This window comes from Leopardus geoffroyi, chromosome B2 (assembly GCF_018350155.1).
Source record: "Leopardus geoffroyi isolate Oge1 chromosome B2, O.geoffroyi_Oge1_pat1.0, whole genome shotgun sequence".
Taxonomy (NCBI): domain Eukaryota; kingdom Metazoa; phylum Chordata; class Mammalia; order Carnivora; family Felidae; genus Leopardus; species Leopardus geoffroyi.
In genome coordinates this window covers 98,096,674-98,116,182 of record NC_059332.1, presented here as the reverse complement: position 1 = coordinate 98,116,182, position 19,509 = coordinate 98,096,674, and the positions used below count along the sequence as shown (strand labels likewise).

The 19,509-nt window shown below is 41.3% G+C and overlaps 1 protein-coding gene and 1 long non-coding RNA gene across 2 annotated transcripts; one reads left to right on the top strand and one right to left on the bottom strand.

The window, feature by feature from the left end:
- Positions 1–1,720: 1,720 nt before the first annotated feature.
- LOC123608826 lies at positions 1,721–18,736 on the top strand. The gene is made up of 3 exons (XR_006717465.1): positions 1,721–2,643; positions 3,042–3,137; positions 18,569–18,736. It is a non-coding gene; the product is annotated as an uncharacterized LOC123608826 (long non-coding RNA).
- On the bottom strand, positions 12,772–16,494 carry LOC123608825 (chromobox protein homolog 3-like). Its single transcript, XM_045499210.1, has 2 exons — positions 14,694–16,494; positions 12,772–14,444 (listed from the first exon to the last, which is right to left on the bottom strand). Exons 1-2 carry the CDS (start codon positions 15,169–15,171, stop codon positions 14,389–14,391), a joined length of 534 nt encoding a protein of 177 aa, XP_045355166.1. The 5' UTR covers positions 15,172–16,494; the 3' UTR covers positions 12,772–14,388.
- Positions 18,737–19,509: the final 773 nt, after the last annotated feature.

Here is a 19,509-nt window from a genome sequence, read left to right as displayed (position 1 = left end):
AAGGAGAGGGCAACAATCGTGAGGAGGGTATCCCAACCCCAGTGCCACACTCTGATGTCACAGCCTGTAAGAAATTCAATGAAATAATACTTACTGTGTGCCTGGTACTGTTGTGGATACTTTACTGACTCATTTAATACTAACTCATTTAATCCTCTCATAGATCTTGAGGGATGTTGCACCCATCGTACAGATGGAAAAAGCGAGCTCCTGAGAAGTTAAGTCACCTGCTTGTGGTCACACAGGTCCTGGGATTTGGATCCAGGCTTGTGGTTCCAGAATCTGAGCTTTTAACCCTGAACTATACGGGATCTCTTTTGTCATTTATCAATCTGTTTAAGTCAACACCATTTATAAAGAGCCTACTATGTGGCAGGGCTCCATCCCAGGAAGTGAATAAAACACAACCCTCACCACCAAGGCTTTTAGTCTAACAAGGATGTTCATTCCATACGTGTCTTGTCTGGGAGAGCAGACCAGGATGAGTGGGAACTAAGACTCACAAACTGCCAAACCAAATTCAAATTCACTTGGTGATCAAGATTCCTGACAAACTACTTCTCAGGAGCCAAAATTTAATCTTCTTTGAAGAAAACAGCTCTAAGCATAGGTGTGTTTTATTGGTGACTCTGGACTCTGGAAGAGATTTTGGCACATTCAAAAGGATGCGGAAGCCGGAAGCCGTTAACGTCACTGCAGTGCTCCTCAGGAGGGGCCCACCTATTGACCCAAGAACTAAGGAAAGCCATTAGCAAAATCAAGTGATACTATTATCAGCCAAATTCTTGCACTGGAGTAGAATCAGGTGGAGCTTCTGGGGCCGCCCTGTGGCTTCCCGGGAGGGCCTAGCCAAGTAGCATTTTCTTGTCAATTCAAATAACCCATGGATTCTGTGTGTGCAAACTTAAAAACCAGAATGGCAGAAACCCTGCACCCCACAGATATACTGGGGGAGAGATGGAACATTTATGTGTCTCTGCTTATTGTATAGTAGGCAGGTCAGAGCACAGGCCTGGATGTAACCCCGGCCCTTCAGCTCCTGCAGCCAAATCACCCTCTATCCCTCAGTATCCACATCTGTAAAATGGGACTAATAAACAGTAATCATACCTTCTGCATGGGCTGGATGTAAGGATCACAGGAGGGGCTCTTGTGGAGTATGCAGCACAGTGCATAGCCAGAGAAATACACCGAAAATGTTAGCTATTGTTATGTTACTGTTGAGCCTCGAGCAACATGGGTTTGAACTGGACAGGTCCACTTACATGTGGGTTTTTTTTAATAAACACAATGTAGTACTATAAATGTATTTTCTCTTCTTTACAATTTTCTTAATAGCATTTCCTTTTCTTTCGTGTACCTTATTGTAAGAACACAGTATATAATACATACAACGTGCAAAATATGTATCAGTCGATGGTTTACATTATTGGTAAGGCTTCCAGTCATCAGTAGGCTATTGGTAGTTAAGTTTTGGGAGAGTCAAAAGTTATACATGAATTTTCCCCCATGAGGGTGGGATGTCCTTAAGGGATGTTCACATTGTTCAAGGGTCCACTGTATATTATTAAATATTATTATCTGCAAACGATTAAATGCTTAAAATTCATGACATTTAAATAAATGTGCCACGAGTACTTTATGAGAATAGTTTTTCTGTATTGCTCAAAGTTAAACATGATCCCTATCAGACATAGGATAAGGCTGAGGCCCCATTTTTTGGGTTTTCACTGAGGTGACAATAGTGGTGTGACCCCCACCTTCCAGTTTGAGGCTCTACCCAGTAGCTCAAACTTCCTTTCTTTCGCCCCGACTTCACTCCACTTTGTCTTTTCAAAATGGGGGTGCTTTGTCCACTCCCACTTTGTCATGACCTCAAGGCCTGTCTTAGGTTGGCTTCCCCAGAAAGCAGACTTTGAGTGCAAATAACTCATCAAGTCGGTGCTCCCAGAGGTAACCTTAAGGGAGTAGGGGCATCAGAACAGGGGAAATAAGAAGGCCACACAAGGGTGAGGTCTCAGCAGTTCCACAGAGGCCAGCTTTAGACTGACCCTGCAGGGGGACCTGGAGCATATGATTTGTCCCCACCTGAGGGGAAGGGAGCCTGGGGCACAGACAGGTAAGTGAGCATGGCTCTGTTCACCATCATTCCTGGTGATCTACTTGGGAGAAGTTGTGTTTCCCACTGGCCACAATTTCCCCGGATCTGTGGGTCTGGAGACACTAATTTCCAGAAGAGAGACCACACTTTCAGCAAGAAACATGGAAAGAGTTCCACTAAACCAAAATCTCTGTAACCACTTGGTCATTTGGGGGCCTCACATACTGGGAAACCATTGGGCAAAGAAAGGAGCTGCCATCCTGGCAGGAATAATTAAGGGAAGTCTCTGTCCCTCTACCACGGGCCAGGCAGGAGTAGGTGTGGAACTCTGGGCAGCTCCAGGTTACTTCCATGCCCAGTGTAACTATGACCTGACAATTCTAGCAAGCACCGCCATGGTAACCAGGGACTCAGACTCCTCGAGGATGAAGGGCCGGGTCACCCTGCCAGGGAACAACCAGTACCAGTGCCACCTAGCCAAAGGTGAGGGGTAGAGGAGGGCTATGAGAAGATCAATTTCTTCTCCAAACCAGCTGTAGCAGGTGAGGACCATAACTTATCCTACCAACCCTCCTCTTGTAAGTTTTCCCATAAACTGTGGTCAATCTCCATCATGGAGACTCTGAATTTGAATGTGGGATGCTAGCGGGCGATGTCTATGCTCTGCCAGGTCCTCTTGGAGTCCTTTCTGTGGTTTTTGTTCACTCCTGGCTTCAGTGTGCTTTTGCTTCCCAGTTCCATTCCTGACACCAACTGTCTTAGGTCAGGCCCTTGAAGCAGTCCCCAGGTGAGGATTTGTGTGCACACGATACAAGGATACTGGCAGGGAATGGCGGGTGCAAGGCAGGACTGGGGAGGAATGCAGGCCAAGGCTCCCAGAGGGTGGCCTCAGCCTGACCCCATGGGCTGTAAGTGTGCTCTGGGCCCTCCCTCCACGCAGCTAAGGCAGGTCCAGAGCCCTGAGGACCATGCCAGAAGGAACCACAGGGCTCGCTTTGAAGCAAAAGCGTACCAAGGCCTGGGCACACAAGACATGGTAAGAAGGATCGGCCCCAAACAGAGAACCAAGAGGGCACAAGTCTGTTTCTACAAAACAGAAGGCACACGTACCCAGCCTTGCCTCTGAGGGCCAGGGTGCACGGGAAGGGAGATACCCAGTCCTGCCCTCCAGAACATCCCCTTTGGCTGTGGAGAGAAGCCACCTGTGGACTTTTTAAACCCCAGGCCAGTAAGCCCCCAGGCGGCCTATTAGTACAGGGCAGAAGGGAAGTACGTGACCCCGGAGATTACAGACTGGCAAGGTCCCTCGGAACCCAAGAGGTGAAAAAAATAAATCAAAATAGAAAACTGGCATTGACAAGTTCAAACACAATTTGCTTCTTCAAATTACACTTCCTTAAGTTTTGCTTGGCTCGAAGTTGTTTTCAAGCCAGGCAGATTTCCAAGGGTCAAAAGCTGTTTTGAGAGCAACCACATTCATTGGTTAATTTGCTGTCTTTCTTTCAGTACACATTTAGGGAAAGTCTGCTCTGTAAACAGACATTGGGCTGAGCACAGGGTTGGTGAAAAATAGGCACTGGCCCTGCCTTTATGGGGTTGATGATGGTTTAGCAGGGAGATAACTGCTAAATGAATAAATACATACACGGTATGGAAGTACAAACGGGGATGAGCGTCTTGAAGGAAAAGTGTGGAATGCCACGAGAGGGAATAGCGGGGTGACCTAAAACTGATTTGTCAGCAAGGACCACCCTGAAGAAGCCGCATGTAAGTTGAGGCCTGAAGGATGAGTGGGAGTTCAACCATAGCAAGAAAGGAGGTTAGGTGTTGGGTGGGGTGGCCCTCCCAGAAAGAAACAGCCTGCACTAAGGCCTGAAGTTGGGAAAGATAGGGGCTGACCTGAGGATCAAACCAACCAGAGCAAGCAAGAGAAAAAGAAAACACCCCAATTCCCCCAAAGGACCCAAGCAAAAGCTTGAGTGGATTTCTGTGCGAGTGCAGTGGGGGTGGGGTTTCGGGACGGGAATGGGAGCCCCCAAACCCCAAGCTCTGGGTCAGACTTAAATCAGTCTGAGCCAAACTCAAATGCTTAACGAACTGAGCCACCCAGGTGCCCCTAATTTCAATAATATAAAAACAAATATGGAATTGTCATTTGAGCAGCTGCACAAAGGAGAGGCCCATGGCAGATGGGGTGGTTGGGTGTATGTCAGGACCTCTTCCCTGAGGATGTCGGATTCAGGTGAAGATCTAAAGGTTGAGCAAAGGTTATTTCAGTGAAAGGAGTGGAGTAGGGGCAGGGTGAGAACATTCTGGACATTGGAAAGGACATAAGCGAAGGCACTGCTGTGGGACATCTGAGGAAATAGAAGAAACCTGGTGACCGGGGCACCGAGAACATAAGAACAAGGAGAAATAATAACAGGGTTTAAGGTAGGAATTAGACTTGGATTCTAAAAACGTATCCTACATGTTCCTGGAAGATGGAATTGAGAGGGCAGGAGAGCAAGCAGGGAGACCAGGTAGAGAGCTCTCAGAGGGGTGCACATGACAGCTCAAGGGGGGGCTGGGCCAGGGTGATGGACACAGGGCTACAGAGAATGGGATAGGTTCAAAACATATTTAGATGTATATTGGGCAGGAATTTGTGATAGGGTGAACGTGGGGGCTTTATAAGGGATGATAGGGAGAGAGGTGTGAGGTTTCTACCTGGGGAATTGGGGGGATGCTGGGGCCTTTCACCAAGTTAGGGAGCCCTCGAAAAGATCCAGGTACGGGATGGAAGGTCTGATTTTAGACATTTTAGACAGATAAAGTTGGAGGCGCCCTTGAGACCGCCAGGTGGAAGCCACAGGATGAATAGATCTGAACCTCATGGGAGAGGCCTGGACTAGTAATATCAGTTTGGAAGTGACTGGTGTATGAGGGTTATTGAGGACTTGGGTATGAATGAGGCCACATAGGCAGAATATGAAAGTATGAATGTGTACAGAGATGTGGCTTTGTTGGTCAAATATGTTTGAATGTTGAGTTAAATATAATTAAACTGATTTCTTTCCTGCAGGAACTCTTGGGGCAGCGGGGCGCGGCGGGGGGGGCGGGGGGGACTTTAAAAGGCTAATGAGTGTTTGTATTTCTGGAAGGGATAAAAAGGACTAATGAACACTGGGAATCTCTAAATGCAGAGATACCTTGGAGCACCTGGGTGGCTCAATTGGTTAAGTATCTGACTTCGGCTCAGGTCATGATCTCATAGCTTGTGAGTTCGAGCCCCACCTCAGGCTCTGTGCTGACACTCAGAGCCTGGAGCCTGCTTCAGATCCTGTGTCTCTCCCTCTCTCTCTGACCCTCCCCCACTCATGCTCTGTCTCTCTCTCTCTCTCAAAAATAAATAAAAACATTTTAGGGGCGCCTGGGTGGCGCAGTCAGTTAAGCGTCCGACTTCAGCCAGGTCACGATCTCACGGTCCGTGAGTTCGAGCCCCGCGTCAGGCTCTGGGCTGATGGCTCAGAGCCTGGAGCCTGTTTCCGATTCTGTGTCTCCCTCTCTCTCTGCCCCTCCCCCGTTCATGCTCTGTCTCTCTCTGTCCCAAAAATAAATAAAAACGTTGGAAAAAAAAATTAAAAAAATAAAAAATAAAAAAATAAAAACATTTTAAAAAATTAAATGCAGAGATACCTTAATCCAGAGATCCCTGAACTTTTTTGACCACAGAATCCTCCTATCACAGGGCATCTTACTGATAGAAAGAAAAATCTTTCTGACAGTAGAGTATGGTAACCAGAGCACTATCTTTTTTTTCCCTTTGTGAATAAAACCAATAGTAATACCTCACATTTAAATAGTGTGTCACACTTGACTAAGTGCTTTCATATCACTTCTTATTCAACTCCCAAAATAAGCTTCTTGGGGTGGTCTCAGGATCCCTACTCACAGATGAGGTTCAGCTACGTTAAATGGCATGCCCAATGCCCAGTGTCTCACAGTTGGTCGGGGGAAGACCTGGAACCAAAGCTGGGACAACCAGGTCACTGAGTCCAACATCATGTTCAGTTTTATGACCTTGGCTGCTCCCACATGAAAACACATGGTCTTTAACAATATTATTAATTTAATAGTTGTGAGGCTGATGCTTGGATCCTCCGAGACTTCATCTGGTAGCTGCAAAGCCTATGCTTCTGATCAGGTTGCTGGCCTGCTTCCTCTTAATAACCTAAGAATGGCTACACTGAGTCAGACCTAAGGTCCGTTGTCAGTGGAAGCACATGATTGTCCTCATGAGGTCAAGTTTAAAGGCCAGAGCCATACCCCAAGCATCCTGGCTTCTGTTTAATAGTCAAGTATGGATCTAACACCCACGAATTTATCTAAAACTTACAAAAGCCTATTTATTGTCTTAATCTTGTATCACCACTTGAGATAATGAGGTCTCTAAGTTCATCCTTCCTGCTATAAAACCTTTTGTTAATCTTTTATACGTTGATTGAATATTAGGCTGCTGGAAGAAATAAATTTCTCAAAGAGGGAGGATTATACTTAGAGATAAGACAAGCCAAGACTACTTTCTAACATGAGCACAGGACTCCTCTTTTCATAACATGAAATATATGTTCCTATTAGTGATGTCCTTAAGTGACATCTGGGAATTACTCTTCTGCTCAGCTATTCTCTCAACAGAGAGAATTCTCTCAACTCCTCTTCCTGGCAAAGGTCTGTGCCGGCTATAGTGGGGGAACATAGAACATATTCCCCAATAAGGAATTTTGGCTTTCTTTAATATATAAATTTTTATTGAATTATATATTCAGAAAGGTACGCAAATCATACATTTCACAAAATATGCTCATGTAACCACCACCTACATCAGGAAATAGAACATTATCAGCTCCCCATACCTGGGCCCCCTCCCCTCCTTCCTATCGATAACCAGGGTTCCAACCATGTATCAGTTTCCTATTACTGCTATAACAAATTAGCACAAACTTAGTGGCTTGAAACAATATTCTCTTATAGCTCTGGAGAACAGAAATCCCAAACCAGTCTCACTGAGCTAAAATCAAGATGTTGGCAGGGCTGATTCCTTCCAGAGGCTCTCTGGAGAGAACATCCTTGTCTTTTCCAGCTTCTGGAGGCCCCCTCTACATTGCCTGACTTATGGCCCTCTTCCTACATTTTCAAAGCCAGCATCATAGCATTTCTTCTCTGACTCTGATCCTTCTGCTTTCCTCTTATTAGGATCCTTATCATTCATTAGATTAGGTCTACTTGGATAATCAAGGTAAATCTCCCTATCTTGAAACCTTTAATTTAATCACAGCTACAAAATCTCTTTTACTATATACACAGTAATATATCCCAGGGTTCAGGGGATTAGGACAGAGATATGTTGGGGGGGCACTATTTAGCCTACCTCAGACCATAAAACCATAGATTCATTTTTCCTATTTTGAACTTTAAGTAAATAGAATCATATACCCTTTTAATGATGTCTTTTTTTTTTTTTTAGTTTGTTTATTTTGAGAGAGAGGGCGAGAGAGTGCAAGAGAGGGGAGAGGCAGAGAGAGAGAAGGAGAGAGAGAATCTCAAGCAGGCTCCACACTGCCAGCATGGAGTCCGATGCAGGGCTCAAACCCATGAACCGTGAGACCATGTCCTGAGCCAAAATCAAGATGCTTAACCAACTGAGCCACACAGGCGCCCCTTTAATGATGTCTTTTGATTTCAAAAAGTTTTAAGTTTTAGAGTAGTCTAATTTATCAGTCTTAGTGCTTTTGTGTCTCTTGAAAGAAATATTTGCCTACCACCCCAAATAATGAAGGTACTCTATGTTTCCTCTAGTTGCTATATTATTTTACCTATGGCATTAAAACCTACAGTCCATCTAGAATTGTTTTTTGTGAATGGTGTGAGCTCATTATTGAGGTTCATTTTGCCTCATATGAATCTATATGGATTCTCATATAATCCAGTATGATTTTGAAAAGACTGCCTTCCCCTCCTGGTCTGAATTACCATTTTTATCTTAAACATCTGTTTAGCACCATACCACACTATCTCAATCACTAGTTTTAAATAAAACTAGATAACCACTGGTACAAGTTACCCAACTTTGTCATTCAATATTATCTTGGCCCTTCTTGTCCTTCTGCACTGTCATATGCATTTTAAAATCAGTTTATCAATTTCTGGGAATTTGACTGGGGCTGCACTGAATCTGTAAATTATGTGGGAGAGCATGTTTATAATACCTAGTCCCCTAGTCCTTGAACATTTATTTGGGTCTTCTTTAACTTAGTTCAATGACATGTTATTCTTTTTGCATGAAGGTGGTTGTACATCTTCCACTGATTTTTTAGGTGTTTAATTTTTTTTTATTTTTTTATTGTTTACTTATTTTTGAAAGTGAGAGAGACAGAGCACAAGCAGGGGAGGGGAAGAGACAGAGGGAGACACAGAATCCAAAGCAGGCTTCAGGCCCTGAACTATCAGCACATAGCCCGACACGGGACTTGAACCCACAGACTGTGAGATCATGACCAGAGCCGAAGTGGGATGCACAATCAACTGAGCCACCCAGGCGCCCCTGTTGTTATTATAATGATGTATTATCATTTAAAATATTTTCTGATTTATTTTTAGTACATAGAATATAATTGATTTTTTATATTGATTCTTGCATTCAGCTACCTGGCTAAGTTCATTTACTAATTTATTTAGTATGTAGGTTCTTTTGGATCTCCTCTCTATAGCTATGTCTATATAAATAATATGTTTTACATACATACTCATATATATATCTGTATATTATCCATGATGCTGATGAATAATGGCAGTTTTATTTCTTTCTTTCTCTTTCTCACACCAATTTCTTTTTCTTGCCTTATTGCATTAGCTGTGAGCCTCCAGTCTAATTCTGAATATGTGTGATAACAGACATCTTTGTTTCATTTCCAAATTAGGGGGATTATGATGTTTGCTGTAGGATTATTTAGAGATGCCCTTTATAGGAGGCAGGAAATTCTTTATATTTCTAGTTTGCTAAGAATTTATTTTTAATCATAAATGAATATTGAATTTTTTTAATGTTTTTTCTGTATCTTTTTGAGACAATCATAAGGTTTTCCCTTTTATTCTGTTCATGTGATTAATTACATTGAGCTACCTTGACTTTTTATTTTGAAATAATTTTACACTTATGGAAGAGTTGCAAAAATAATAGAGTTTCCATATATCCTTCACCCAACTTCCCTAATGCTCATTTTATATAACCATAGGACAATTGTCAAAACTTAAATAACATTGGTACAATACTTTTAATTATACTATATACTTAGTTGGATTTTACTTGTTTTTCCACTATACTATATACTTAGTTGGATTTTACTTGTTTTTCCACTACTATATACTTAGTTGGATTTTACTTGTTTTTCCACTAATGTTCTTTTTCTATTTCACAATGCCATGTTGCATTTTGTGGCATCTCATTAGTCTGCTCTAATCTTTGACAGTTCCTCAGTCCTTCCTTGTCTTTCACGACTTTGACACTTTTGAAGAGAATTGGTCAGGTATTTTGTTAGACTATCCTTTATTTTTATTTTTTTCAATTTTTTAATGTTTGTTTATTTTTGACACAGAGAGAGAGACAGAGCATGAGCAGGGGAGAGGACAGAGAGAGAGAGGGAGACACAGAATCAGAAGCAGGCTCCAGGCTCTGTGCGGTCAGCACAGAGCCCAACGCGGGGCTCAAACTCACAGACCGTGAGATCATGACCTGAACTGAAGTTGGATGCTCAACCGACTGAGCCACCCAGGCGCCCCTTGTTAGACTATCCTTTAATTTAGGTTTGTCTGATGTCTTCTCAGGGTTAGATTGAAGACTTTCATTTTTTAGCAATATACAACGGAGGTGATATGCTCTTCCCAGTGCACGACCCCAGGGGATGCATGATATGTCTTCTTACTGGCGATGGTAACCTCGATCACTTGGTTAAAGTGGTATCTGCCAGTGTTCATTGAATTTTAAATGTTAAACCTTCCTTATATTTTCAGAATAAACTCAAATTGGTTACATTTTTTCATATATTTTAGGCTAATATTTTGAAAGAATGTTTGTTTCTATGCTTATAACAAAGTTTGAACTGTAATTTTCCTTTTCTGAAGATCTTTGTCAGGGTTTAAGGTTAAGTTGGCTTCATAAAACAAGGTAGTAATTGTTACCTCTTTATTCTCTAGGAGAGTTTATGATTTATGTAAGATTGTTGCTATTTCTTCCCTAAAATCTTGAAGAAATCACTAATGAAGTTATGTGGGGCTGGAGTTTTCCTTGAGGAAGGAAAGGTTTTAAATTATAGATTTGATATATATAGGACTAGATTTCTATTTACCCTTGTCTCAGGTTTACTAGTGTCCTTTTTCACATTTATTTATTGTTGAGAGACAAAGAGAGACAGAGTGCAAGCAGGGGAGGGGCAGAGAGAGAGGGAGACACAGAATCTGAAACAGGCTCCAGGCTCTGAGCTGTCAGCACAGAGCCTGACGCGGGGCTCGAACTCATGGACCGCGAGATCATGACCTGAGCCGAAGTCGGCTGCTTAACCGAATGAGCCACCCAGGTGCCCCACTAGTGTCCTTTTTCACATTTATTTATTGTTGAGAGACAAAGAGAGACAGAGTGCAAGCAAGGGAGGGGCAGAGAGAGAGGGAGACACAGAATCCGAAGCAGGCTCCAAGCTCTGAGCTGTCAGCACAGAGCCTGACGTGGGGCTCGAACCCACATAGCATGAGATCATGACCTGAGCCGAAGCTGGACACTCAACTGACTGAGCCACCCAGGCACCCTAAAGTGTCCTTTTTGAAGAATTTATTTCCTATTTTCAAATGTGTTGGCAGAAAACTTTTCATAATATCCTCATAGTCTTTTTTTTTGGCGGGCTCCATGCCCAACATGGGGCTCAAACTCTGGACTCCCGAGATCAAGAGTTGGCATACTCCACCGAGACTGCCATGTGCCCCTCCTCGGATTCTCTTGTAAATGTATTACTGTGGCGAGGTGCTCTTTTTCATTCCTGATATTGATACTTTGTTTCCCACTTTTTTCTCAACTATTCTTGGTAGAGGTTTATCAATATTAATTGATCTTTTTGTAGAACCAACTTTTGGGTTTGTTGATTCTCTCATTGTACATTTGTTTACTATTTCATTAATTTTCTGCTTTTATCTTTCTTATGTTTCTACTTCCTTGGGTTTAATTAGCTGGGTTCCCCCTTCCCCCTCCATTTCTTGAGATAGATTCTTATATAACTGATTTTTAGCTTTTCTTCACCATTTGCGTTTAAAGCTACAAATTGCCGTCTCTACCCAAGCACAGCTTGAACCGGGTCCCACCTGTTTTGATATATTTTTATTATCATTTAGTCAAAATGTTTTTTCTCATTTTTCTTTGACCCACAGATTATTTAGAAGTTTATTTTCTGAAATTGTGAGGATCTTTCTAGGTATTTCTTGCTATTGATTTCTAGCTGACTTTTACTCTGGTCATAGATACATAAAGTGTCTCAAAGAAAACAAATGGAAAAAACACTTACCATTCATTTTACGAGGGCAGTTTAACCTTAATACCAAAACCTGACAAAGATATTATAAGGGGGGGTGGGGAGGGAAGGAAAGGAAAAGATTATTTAAATCTTCTGAGATGTGTTGAGATTTGTTTACGGATCAGCATACAGCCAATTTTGGTAAATGTACCATGTGTAATCAAACCTTTAAAACTGTGTCCTGCAGTTGTGTGCAGCATTCTATACATCATAAGTAGATCACATATGCATTTGTTAATTGTATTATTCAAATTCTTTATATCCCTAGAGTTGGTTTTTGTTTTCTGCTGCTTCTTCTAAAAGTTAACGAGAGAAGTGAAAGGTGTATTAAAATGTGCCATTTTGGGGGCGCCTGGCTGGCTCAGTCAGTAGAGCATGTGACTCTTGATCTCAGGGTCATGGTTTTGAGCCCCACAGTGGGCATGGACATTACTTTAAAAAAAAAAAAAAAAACTTTTATTTAAAAAGTTCCATTTTTCCTTTTAGTTCTGTCAATTATTACATTATAAAATTTGAGGATGTGTTATTAGGTACAATTAAGAATTGCTATATCCTTCAGATGGACTGACATTTTTATCCTTATGAAATGTACTACTTTATTTCTTGTAAAGCTTCTTGCCTTAAACAGTGTCTGATATTAGTATAAACATACCAGTTTTCTTTTAGTTAGAAATATATTTCTTCCTCCTTTTACTTTTATTCTTTCTGTGTGCTTATATTTGGGTGTAGGGGTATGTTTATTTTTAATCCAGTCTCATAATGTTTATCTTTTAATTAGAACTCTTAGTTTACATTTAATACACTTACTGACATATTTGGATATAAATCTTTGATGTTTTTTCTCAAAAAAATTTTTTTAATGTTTATTTATTTTTGAGAGAGGGAAGGGCAGAGAGAAAGGGAGACACAGAATCTGAAACAGGCTCCAGGCTCTGTGCCGCTCGAACTCACGAACGAGGAGATCGTGACCTGAGCCAAAGTCGGGTGCTTAACCAACTGAGCCACTCAGGTGTCCCAAATCTACCATGTTTTTATTTTTTAGTTGTTACAATTGTTCTGTTTTCTTTTCCCCTTTCTTAACTTCTTTGGAATAAAATATTTATTATTATTATTTCATTTCCCTCTTCTATGAACTAGTCATTGATTCTTTCATCATGTTTATTGGTTAGCCTAGACCTAAAGATTACAACATGCATCCTTGACTCATTAAAGTCCAATTAGTATTTTTTTTCAATTCATGGATAAGGACATTGGAATACTTTAACTCCTTTTTCCACTTACATTTTGTGTATTGTTACATACTTTAATTCAACATATATTCTATACATATATATTTATACAGTCAATACTAATTTAGATTCCCTTGTATGTCTACTCTTTACAGTGCTCTTTATCCCCTTCTTCATCTTCTTGCTTCCATTTGGAATTCTTTCCTTCTACCTGAAAAACTAGTTTTCCCACTAGTGTCTGTCAGCAAGCTCTAAATCATTTCAGTTGTTTGGCTGGAAATGTCTTTTTTTCCGCTTTCATTTTTGAATGATTTGCTTTCATTTTTGAACAATACTTTCTCTGGGTATAGAATTTTTAGGTTAGTAGATATTTTCCTTTAGCCTTTGATTTTTGTTTATCCTTTTGAATACAAACTATTGACCACTATTTACCAATATTTACAATAAAGTAAACAATATATAGTTGGATAACATTCTGATGATTGTTTTTCCTGGTTTCTGCTGAACCAGGAACTCAAATACTGAGAAGATTGGGCCCGCACGTAAGGAATGAGCTGGGGTAAAGAAAACACATGCAGGTCAAGAATTTACAATACGGAAGTTTGTCCCCCCATTTATTCCAGCAGGTGCTAAACTGTCAACATTTCTAACCATCTGATTATGATTACGTTTCCATGAACAAAGTCTTAGACATTCCATAAATTGTGACCTTTTAGTCAATATCGCAGAGATTTCAACCTCTTGCAAAGGAATGATTCACCAGAAGGAAACTTTAAATGTCCACGTAACTAAGTTTTGCTTACCTAATTTAAACACACCAGGACTTGTCTAGTTTTCTCATGTGGGTGGGGAGGTTGTTGGTAATGCTAAAATTTTTCTTTCAGGGATCTTGCAAATAAACTTGCATTTATATGACTATAGATATGGATGTGGATTCTGATATGGTTACTTTTAAATTGCCCAATTTAAGTTGTTTATGGTATATTTAAATTGTCCAATTAATTATGAAATTTTAAAAGTTAAGGCCTGTTCAGGAAAAATTTCAATTTACTTTAAGTGATTTATATCTTAGGTTGCTGAAAATGACGGCATCCCAGAAACATGGGCTTATCCATGGTCATGAAATTCTGCTTTTGTTTGGGTGAATGTTTTTTTTTTTTTACAAAGAAAACCATTTATGTATGTATTTTTATGTATACACTCACACACACACACAAACCAAATAAACAAAAAGCCAGAATGGTCCTTAGGCATGTAGGAATTAAACACAAATTCTGGTTGAGTGCCAACTATGAAGATTTCCCCCAGCATTAAGAAAAGTTGCTCTCTAATGCAGGGGAATAATATACCATGGTCTCAAATATTCTTTTCTGATAAAGGAAGCAACTATAGGAAGCTTTTATTTATTCAAAGTAACCAGTGCTAGAGATGCAAAAAATCCCTAACAACTCCCCCAAATGATATATCATTGAGCTTCATCTTCTAGACAAGAATGACAAGTTAATCTCTCTTCATAAAAAGAATTACAATTTGGGGTGCCTGGGTGACTCATAAAAAAGAATTACAATTTGGGGTGCCTGGGTGGCTCAGTCGGTTAAGTGTGGACTCTTGATTTTGACTTGGGTCATGATCCCACGGTTCGTGAGATCAAGCCCTGCGTTGGGCTCTGCACTGATAGTGAGGGGCCTGCTTGGGATTCTCTCTCTGCTCTTCTCCCACTCGTTCTCTCTCTCTGTCTCAAAAGAAATGAACTTTAAAATAAAGAAAATGCAATTATAATTTGAAGACGCTTCATATTTGCCTCCTTTGCCAACGCCGACTCTGCCCCTTCTGAATTTTTCCATTTCATGAGAAATGTGAATTCTCCACTGCTGTCTGCAGCACCAATTATTTGTTCAGGATCAAGACCTCTGGCAAAGCCTGTTGGTTTATCAGCAGCATCTCTTTTCTTCTTGGATTTGCCATCATCAGATTCACTGTTGGATAAAGAGTCTTTTTTTGTACCGTCTTTTTCTTTACCAGCTTTTTGAGAATTAGGAAATGGTTCAATTAACTCTGGACAATCTAAATTTTCTTCAAGCTCCCAAGTATTGTCAGCATCTGTAAATCCCTTCCACTTCAGGAAATACTCCATCTTCCCATTTACTACTTTCTCCACCACAAATTCTTCCGGCTCTGCCTCTTCTACTTTACTCTTTCCTTTCTGTTTCTTTCCCACTTTTTGCAATGTTGTTTTATTAGAGGACATTTTTTATTGCAGGTGTTCAGGGCTATTTTTCACCGCCTCTAGGCTGCTTCAGGTCTCAGGTCTGCAGCGTTACTGGCCCTGTGCACCTCAAACTCCAGCCACATCCTTTCTTTTGGCCTTTTAAAGATATCATTTCATTATTTTTTGGCTTCCATTGTTTTTATTGAAAATTTGGCTGTCTTATTTTGTGCCCCTGAACAAAATGTGTTTTATTATTTTTTTATACTAACTTCATTTACAGTTTTTGTCTTTAGTTGTTTTTTACCTATTTTACAATGATGGGTCTAGTTGTAACTTTCTTTGTATTTATCTGTGCCTCTATGTCTTTTATCAGTTTTTAAATCCTTAGATTATTTGCTCTTCAAATATTGTTTATGCTACACACTCTCTCTCCTTTTCTTCTAGGACTCTAATTACACAAATGTCTACACTGAATCCCATATATCTCCCAGTCTTTCTTTTTGGTATTTCTTAAAAATTTTATCCTGCTGTAATTGTAGTGAAGTCCACATATTTTTTTCTAGTCTATATTCAAGGTCGTGAATCATCTCTTCAGTTGAGTCTAATCTGCTTTGAAATCTTTCCTCTGAGTTCTTAATTTCAATCCTAGAATTTTCATTAGATTATTCTTAAAATATATTCAACATATCTGTTTAAATTACAACATTTTTTTTCTTTTGGTTTTCAGTCATTTGTTCCTAGCTCCTGTTATGCCTGGTTTTGTTGTTATTGTTATCATCTATTTGTTTAATGCCAGACACCATATGAAAAATGTAGCAATAATTTGAGAGCCTGGATGATGTCATATTCCTCTGAAGAGGATTTGCTTTGCTTCTGGCAGGCAGTTAGCAAGGAGTATAACTTCTTAGTCTAATTGGAGATTGGTTTGATTCAGATCTGAGTTACAGTCTCTGTGAGTGCTCGTCTATTTTCGGGCTAGCTTTATTACCAGGGTGTAGTCCCTCAAGGTTCCCAGCTGAAGACTGGGCTGTTTACCAGATCCCCTCCTTTTGGAAAGCTCTGAATCCCAATTTTTGTCTCCTTACCCTTGTAAGACTGCCAACAGTCCTGTTCAGCTGCTCAGCTTCTCTGTACTTATTCAGAATCATCAAATGTCTCTTGGGAGAAAGTAGCTGCATCTATTAAGCTGCTCACCTCTCTTTATTTCCTTTTTCTCTAATACCTTAGACTCTGTCTTATATCTCTCCAATGCTTTCAAATAGATGTTTCTCACTTTTAATAAAATCTAGGGGTGCCTTGGTGACTCAGTTGGTTAATCTTAAGTCCAACGTTAGCTCAGGTCATGATCTCCCGGTTTGTCAGTTCAAGCCTTGCATCAGGGTCTCTGCTGTCAGTGCAGAGCCCACTTCAGATCCTCTGTCTCCCTCTCTCTGCGTTCCCCCCCCCACAACTCGTGCTCTCTCTCTCTCAAAAATGAATAAACATTTAAAAACAAAATCTAGGTTTTTCTAGTTGTTCTCATGTGGAGCATTGATCTGATACAAGCTAGTCCATAATAACTAGAAGCAGAAGTCTTCCCCTAATGGGTTTATAACTAGTACTGCTCCATATTATCATCCTTGGTTCCTGTCCTTGAGGAACTTTGCTTCAGTCCTGGTTGCTATAATGAAAAATATCAGGACAACAACAAGAAAAAAAAATTGATGCCTTCGATTTTGAATATTATTTTTTCAAGCACATCTTATAACATCAACAATAATAACTGACAATTATTGGGTGTTTGTTTTGGGCCAGGAAATATCCTAGTATGTTACATGTATGAATTCATTTAATGGGATACAGTGAGAGTCCAGTGCTATCCATATTCATCAATCATAGAATTTGACCAAGGGGGGACCTGGGTAAAAGATGACATATAATTCACAAACACAACACAACAATTCAACAAACACAGCCAAGGACCAACTAAGAAAAAAGTTTAGATGTTATCTAGGCTATCAGATGACAGGGAATGCACACACAAAAAGGTAAGGTACAATCCTCAAACTATTTCCCCACTAGTCTTTTTCTAGTGGGAAATACTAACAAAGTTAGTTTATAGCAAAAGACTAATAATGAACAAGCATATTTTCCACTTGTGTGCTCCCTGGTGGAGGTGATAGGGAAGAAGTAACAGGAGAAGAGAGAACAACCAAGATCTTACGTCAACTGTCCCTGGGTGTCAAGAATCAGTTTTATTTGCATTCAATAGACATCAAGTAATTGCAGGTTTAGGTCACAGAAATGAGTTGGGTGACCAATATAAGAATGGGATGGTGGTGATAGGGTATTAATGGCCCAAGACCCTGCCAAGGAGAAGTGAAAGGGATATTTAGGCTATTTGCCCAAAAACCAGAAATGTACACCCAACACCGTGTTCTGGCATGGCAGAACATGGCAACCTCACTCCCAATTTCAGCTCTCAGCCAGACACCCTCCAGGGCCTAGCACTCCTCACCCTTTTGTATCCTTGAGCCTAGGTGATAAACAATATGGGCCTCCTTCCTGCTGTTGGATGAAATTCTATTTAGCGTCCTCTGCACTCCAAAGAATCTTATTTCCACCATTGGAAGCAGTCTGAGGTGGGTAACACAGAAGTTGTAGAATAAGTCTCCCTTGGTTCAAGTTGTGGCTCTTATTGTCACTTAGGTGACTTTGGGAAAATTATTTAACCTCTCTGAGCCTCAATGTCCTCATTGTGAAATGGAGATGATAATAATAATCAAGATGATATGGGATAATGCTAGTGAATTGGTTGGCCAAAACCAGGCCAAACCAAACCAAAACAAAACAAAACAAAAGCAAAATAAAGGTTAGGTATGGCCATTATTTAACTTAATTTAGGGTCCTGGAGTGGGTAGGAAGGTCTTAGACTATTGTCATAGGATTCCTCATTTGAGAGGCAGCCTCGGAGTGTTGTGGGAGGGGAAGAAGTGGAAAACAGGAGGTTCCTTGGTTCTATGGGGGAGCAGGAGTTTACTCCAACAGCGATGGTGCTCCTAAGGCTGGTTTCCAGACTTTTGTGGGGAAATGTTGCACAAATGTATGAATATGGGAAGCCATTAGCCAGGTTTCCTATTTTCACTTCTCCCTCAGAAGAAACTGGTTCTATTTTAGAGACATCACAGGTCTCATCTTCCCTTCACCGCCACCGCCCCCCCCCCCCCCAGGAACACTGAGGCTCCCATAGTCTTAGGTTGATCATAAATAGATGATGCCTCCTACCCTTGTGATCAGAAGTGCTGCTTCAGGGAGCTCAGGGGTCTCTCACTCACCAAAATCTCTCCTCAGTAAAGTATTAAACATCAATTATTTAGTTCTTAACGTGAACTGAATTAACGTGTCATTTACCCAAGCATATTTGCATTTTATGTCTACTCTTGCTCTGGAATGAAAGCCCAGAAACAGCAGTAAGAAAAGGAGATCTAGAACAGCCATCTTACAGACGTCAGAAGACGCCACCCCCCTCCCATCCCCAGTTTCGGTTCTCATTAGCTGTGTGGCTTTAGGTCATTTCTTTTTTCTCTATTGTCCTTGACATCCTCATTAAAGGGTCTCAAAGTTCCTTCCAGCTCTAAAAACCGTATTTGTTTGAGTGGCATTATTTGGAGGACCTCAAGCCAGCCCAGAAATCACCCACAGGCATATACATTCACCCTATACCCAACCTGACCCAGGAAGCTTTGAACACAGTCAGTGTGCCCTCTCACCCACCATGCCCCAGCCCCATGTGAGTCTTCCCCACTCCCCTTACCTTCCCCTGGGGACAGGGCCTCGCCTAAGCTGGGCTCTGAGGGTGGTGGTAACCACCCCCACTCCAGCCTGGCTATGCAGTCCCCTCCCCCTCCCAATCCCCATTTCCTGTCTAGCAGATTTACAACACAGTTCAAAGAAGGAAGGATGATATAACAGCTTTCCTGCTATGCTCCCTCTCCCAACTGACTTAGTCTAACTGGCACAGGGCCAAGTGGTTTTGTTCTCCACAGCCTCCCATAAGTAAAAATACTCCAGGCCCCAGCCCTCCTGCCTGTGACATGGCGTCAGCTCCCAAACCCACTGGTCAGGCTTTCGTTCGTGGGCGGGAAGGAGGCAGCCCTGTGCAGTGCTGGAGTCTAATTAAGTGCTGAGGAAATAAACCATGGGCTTCAATTTTAGTTCTGAAAATAGCTATGGCCTAGGACTCCTCTCTCTGGCCTGAGCTGAGAGACTTCTCCCGCTGCTTATCCTCCTGTGGCTGGGCTTCAGGGTTTGCAAAGGGAACCTAGGTGCTAGAGGAGAGGACAAGGGTCCGAGGAGCAGAGGCAGCCCTTGGAGGCCCAGGGGTTTAGAAGTCAGTGG

Coding starts and splice junctions, on each gene's coding strand:
- LOC123608825 (XM_045499210.1), bottom strand. CDS start 15,171: ATGTCCTCTAATAAAACAACATTGCAAAAAGTGGGAAAGAAACAGAAA. Junction 14,445..14,693: donor GCGTCTTCAAATTATAATTG/CATTTTCTTTAT, acceptor CAAATTGTAATT/CTTTTTATGAAGAGAGATTA.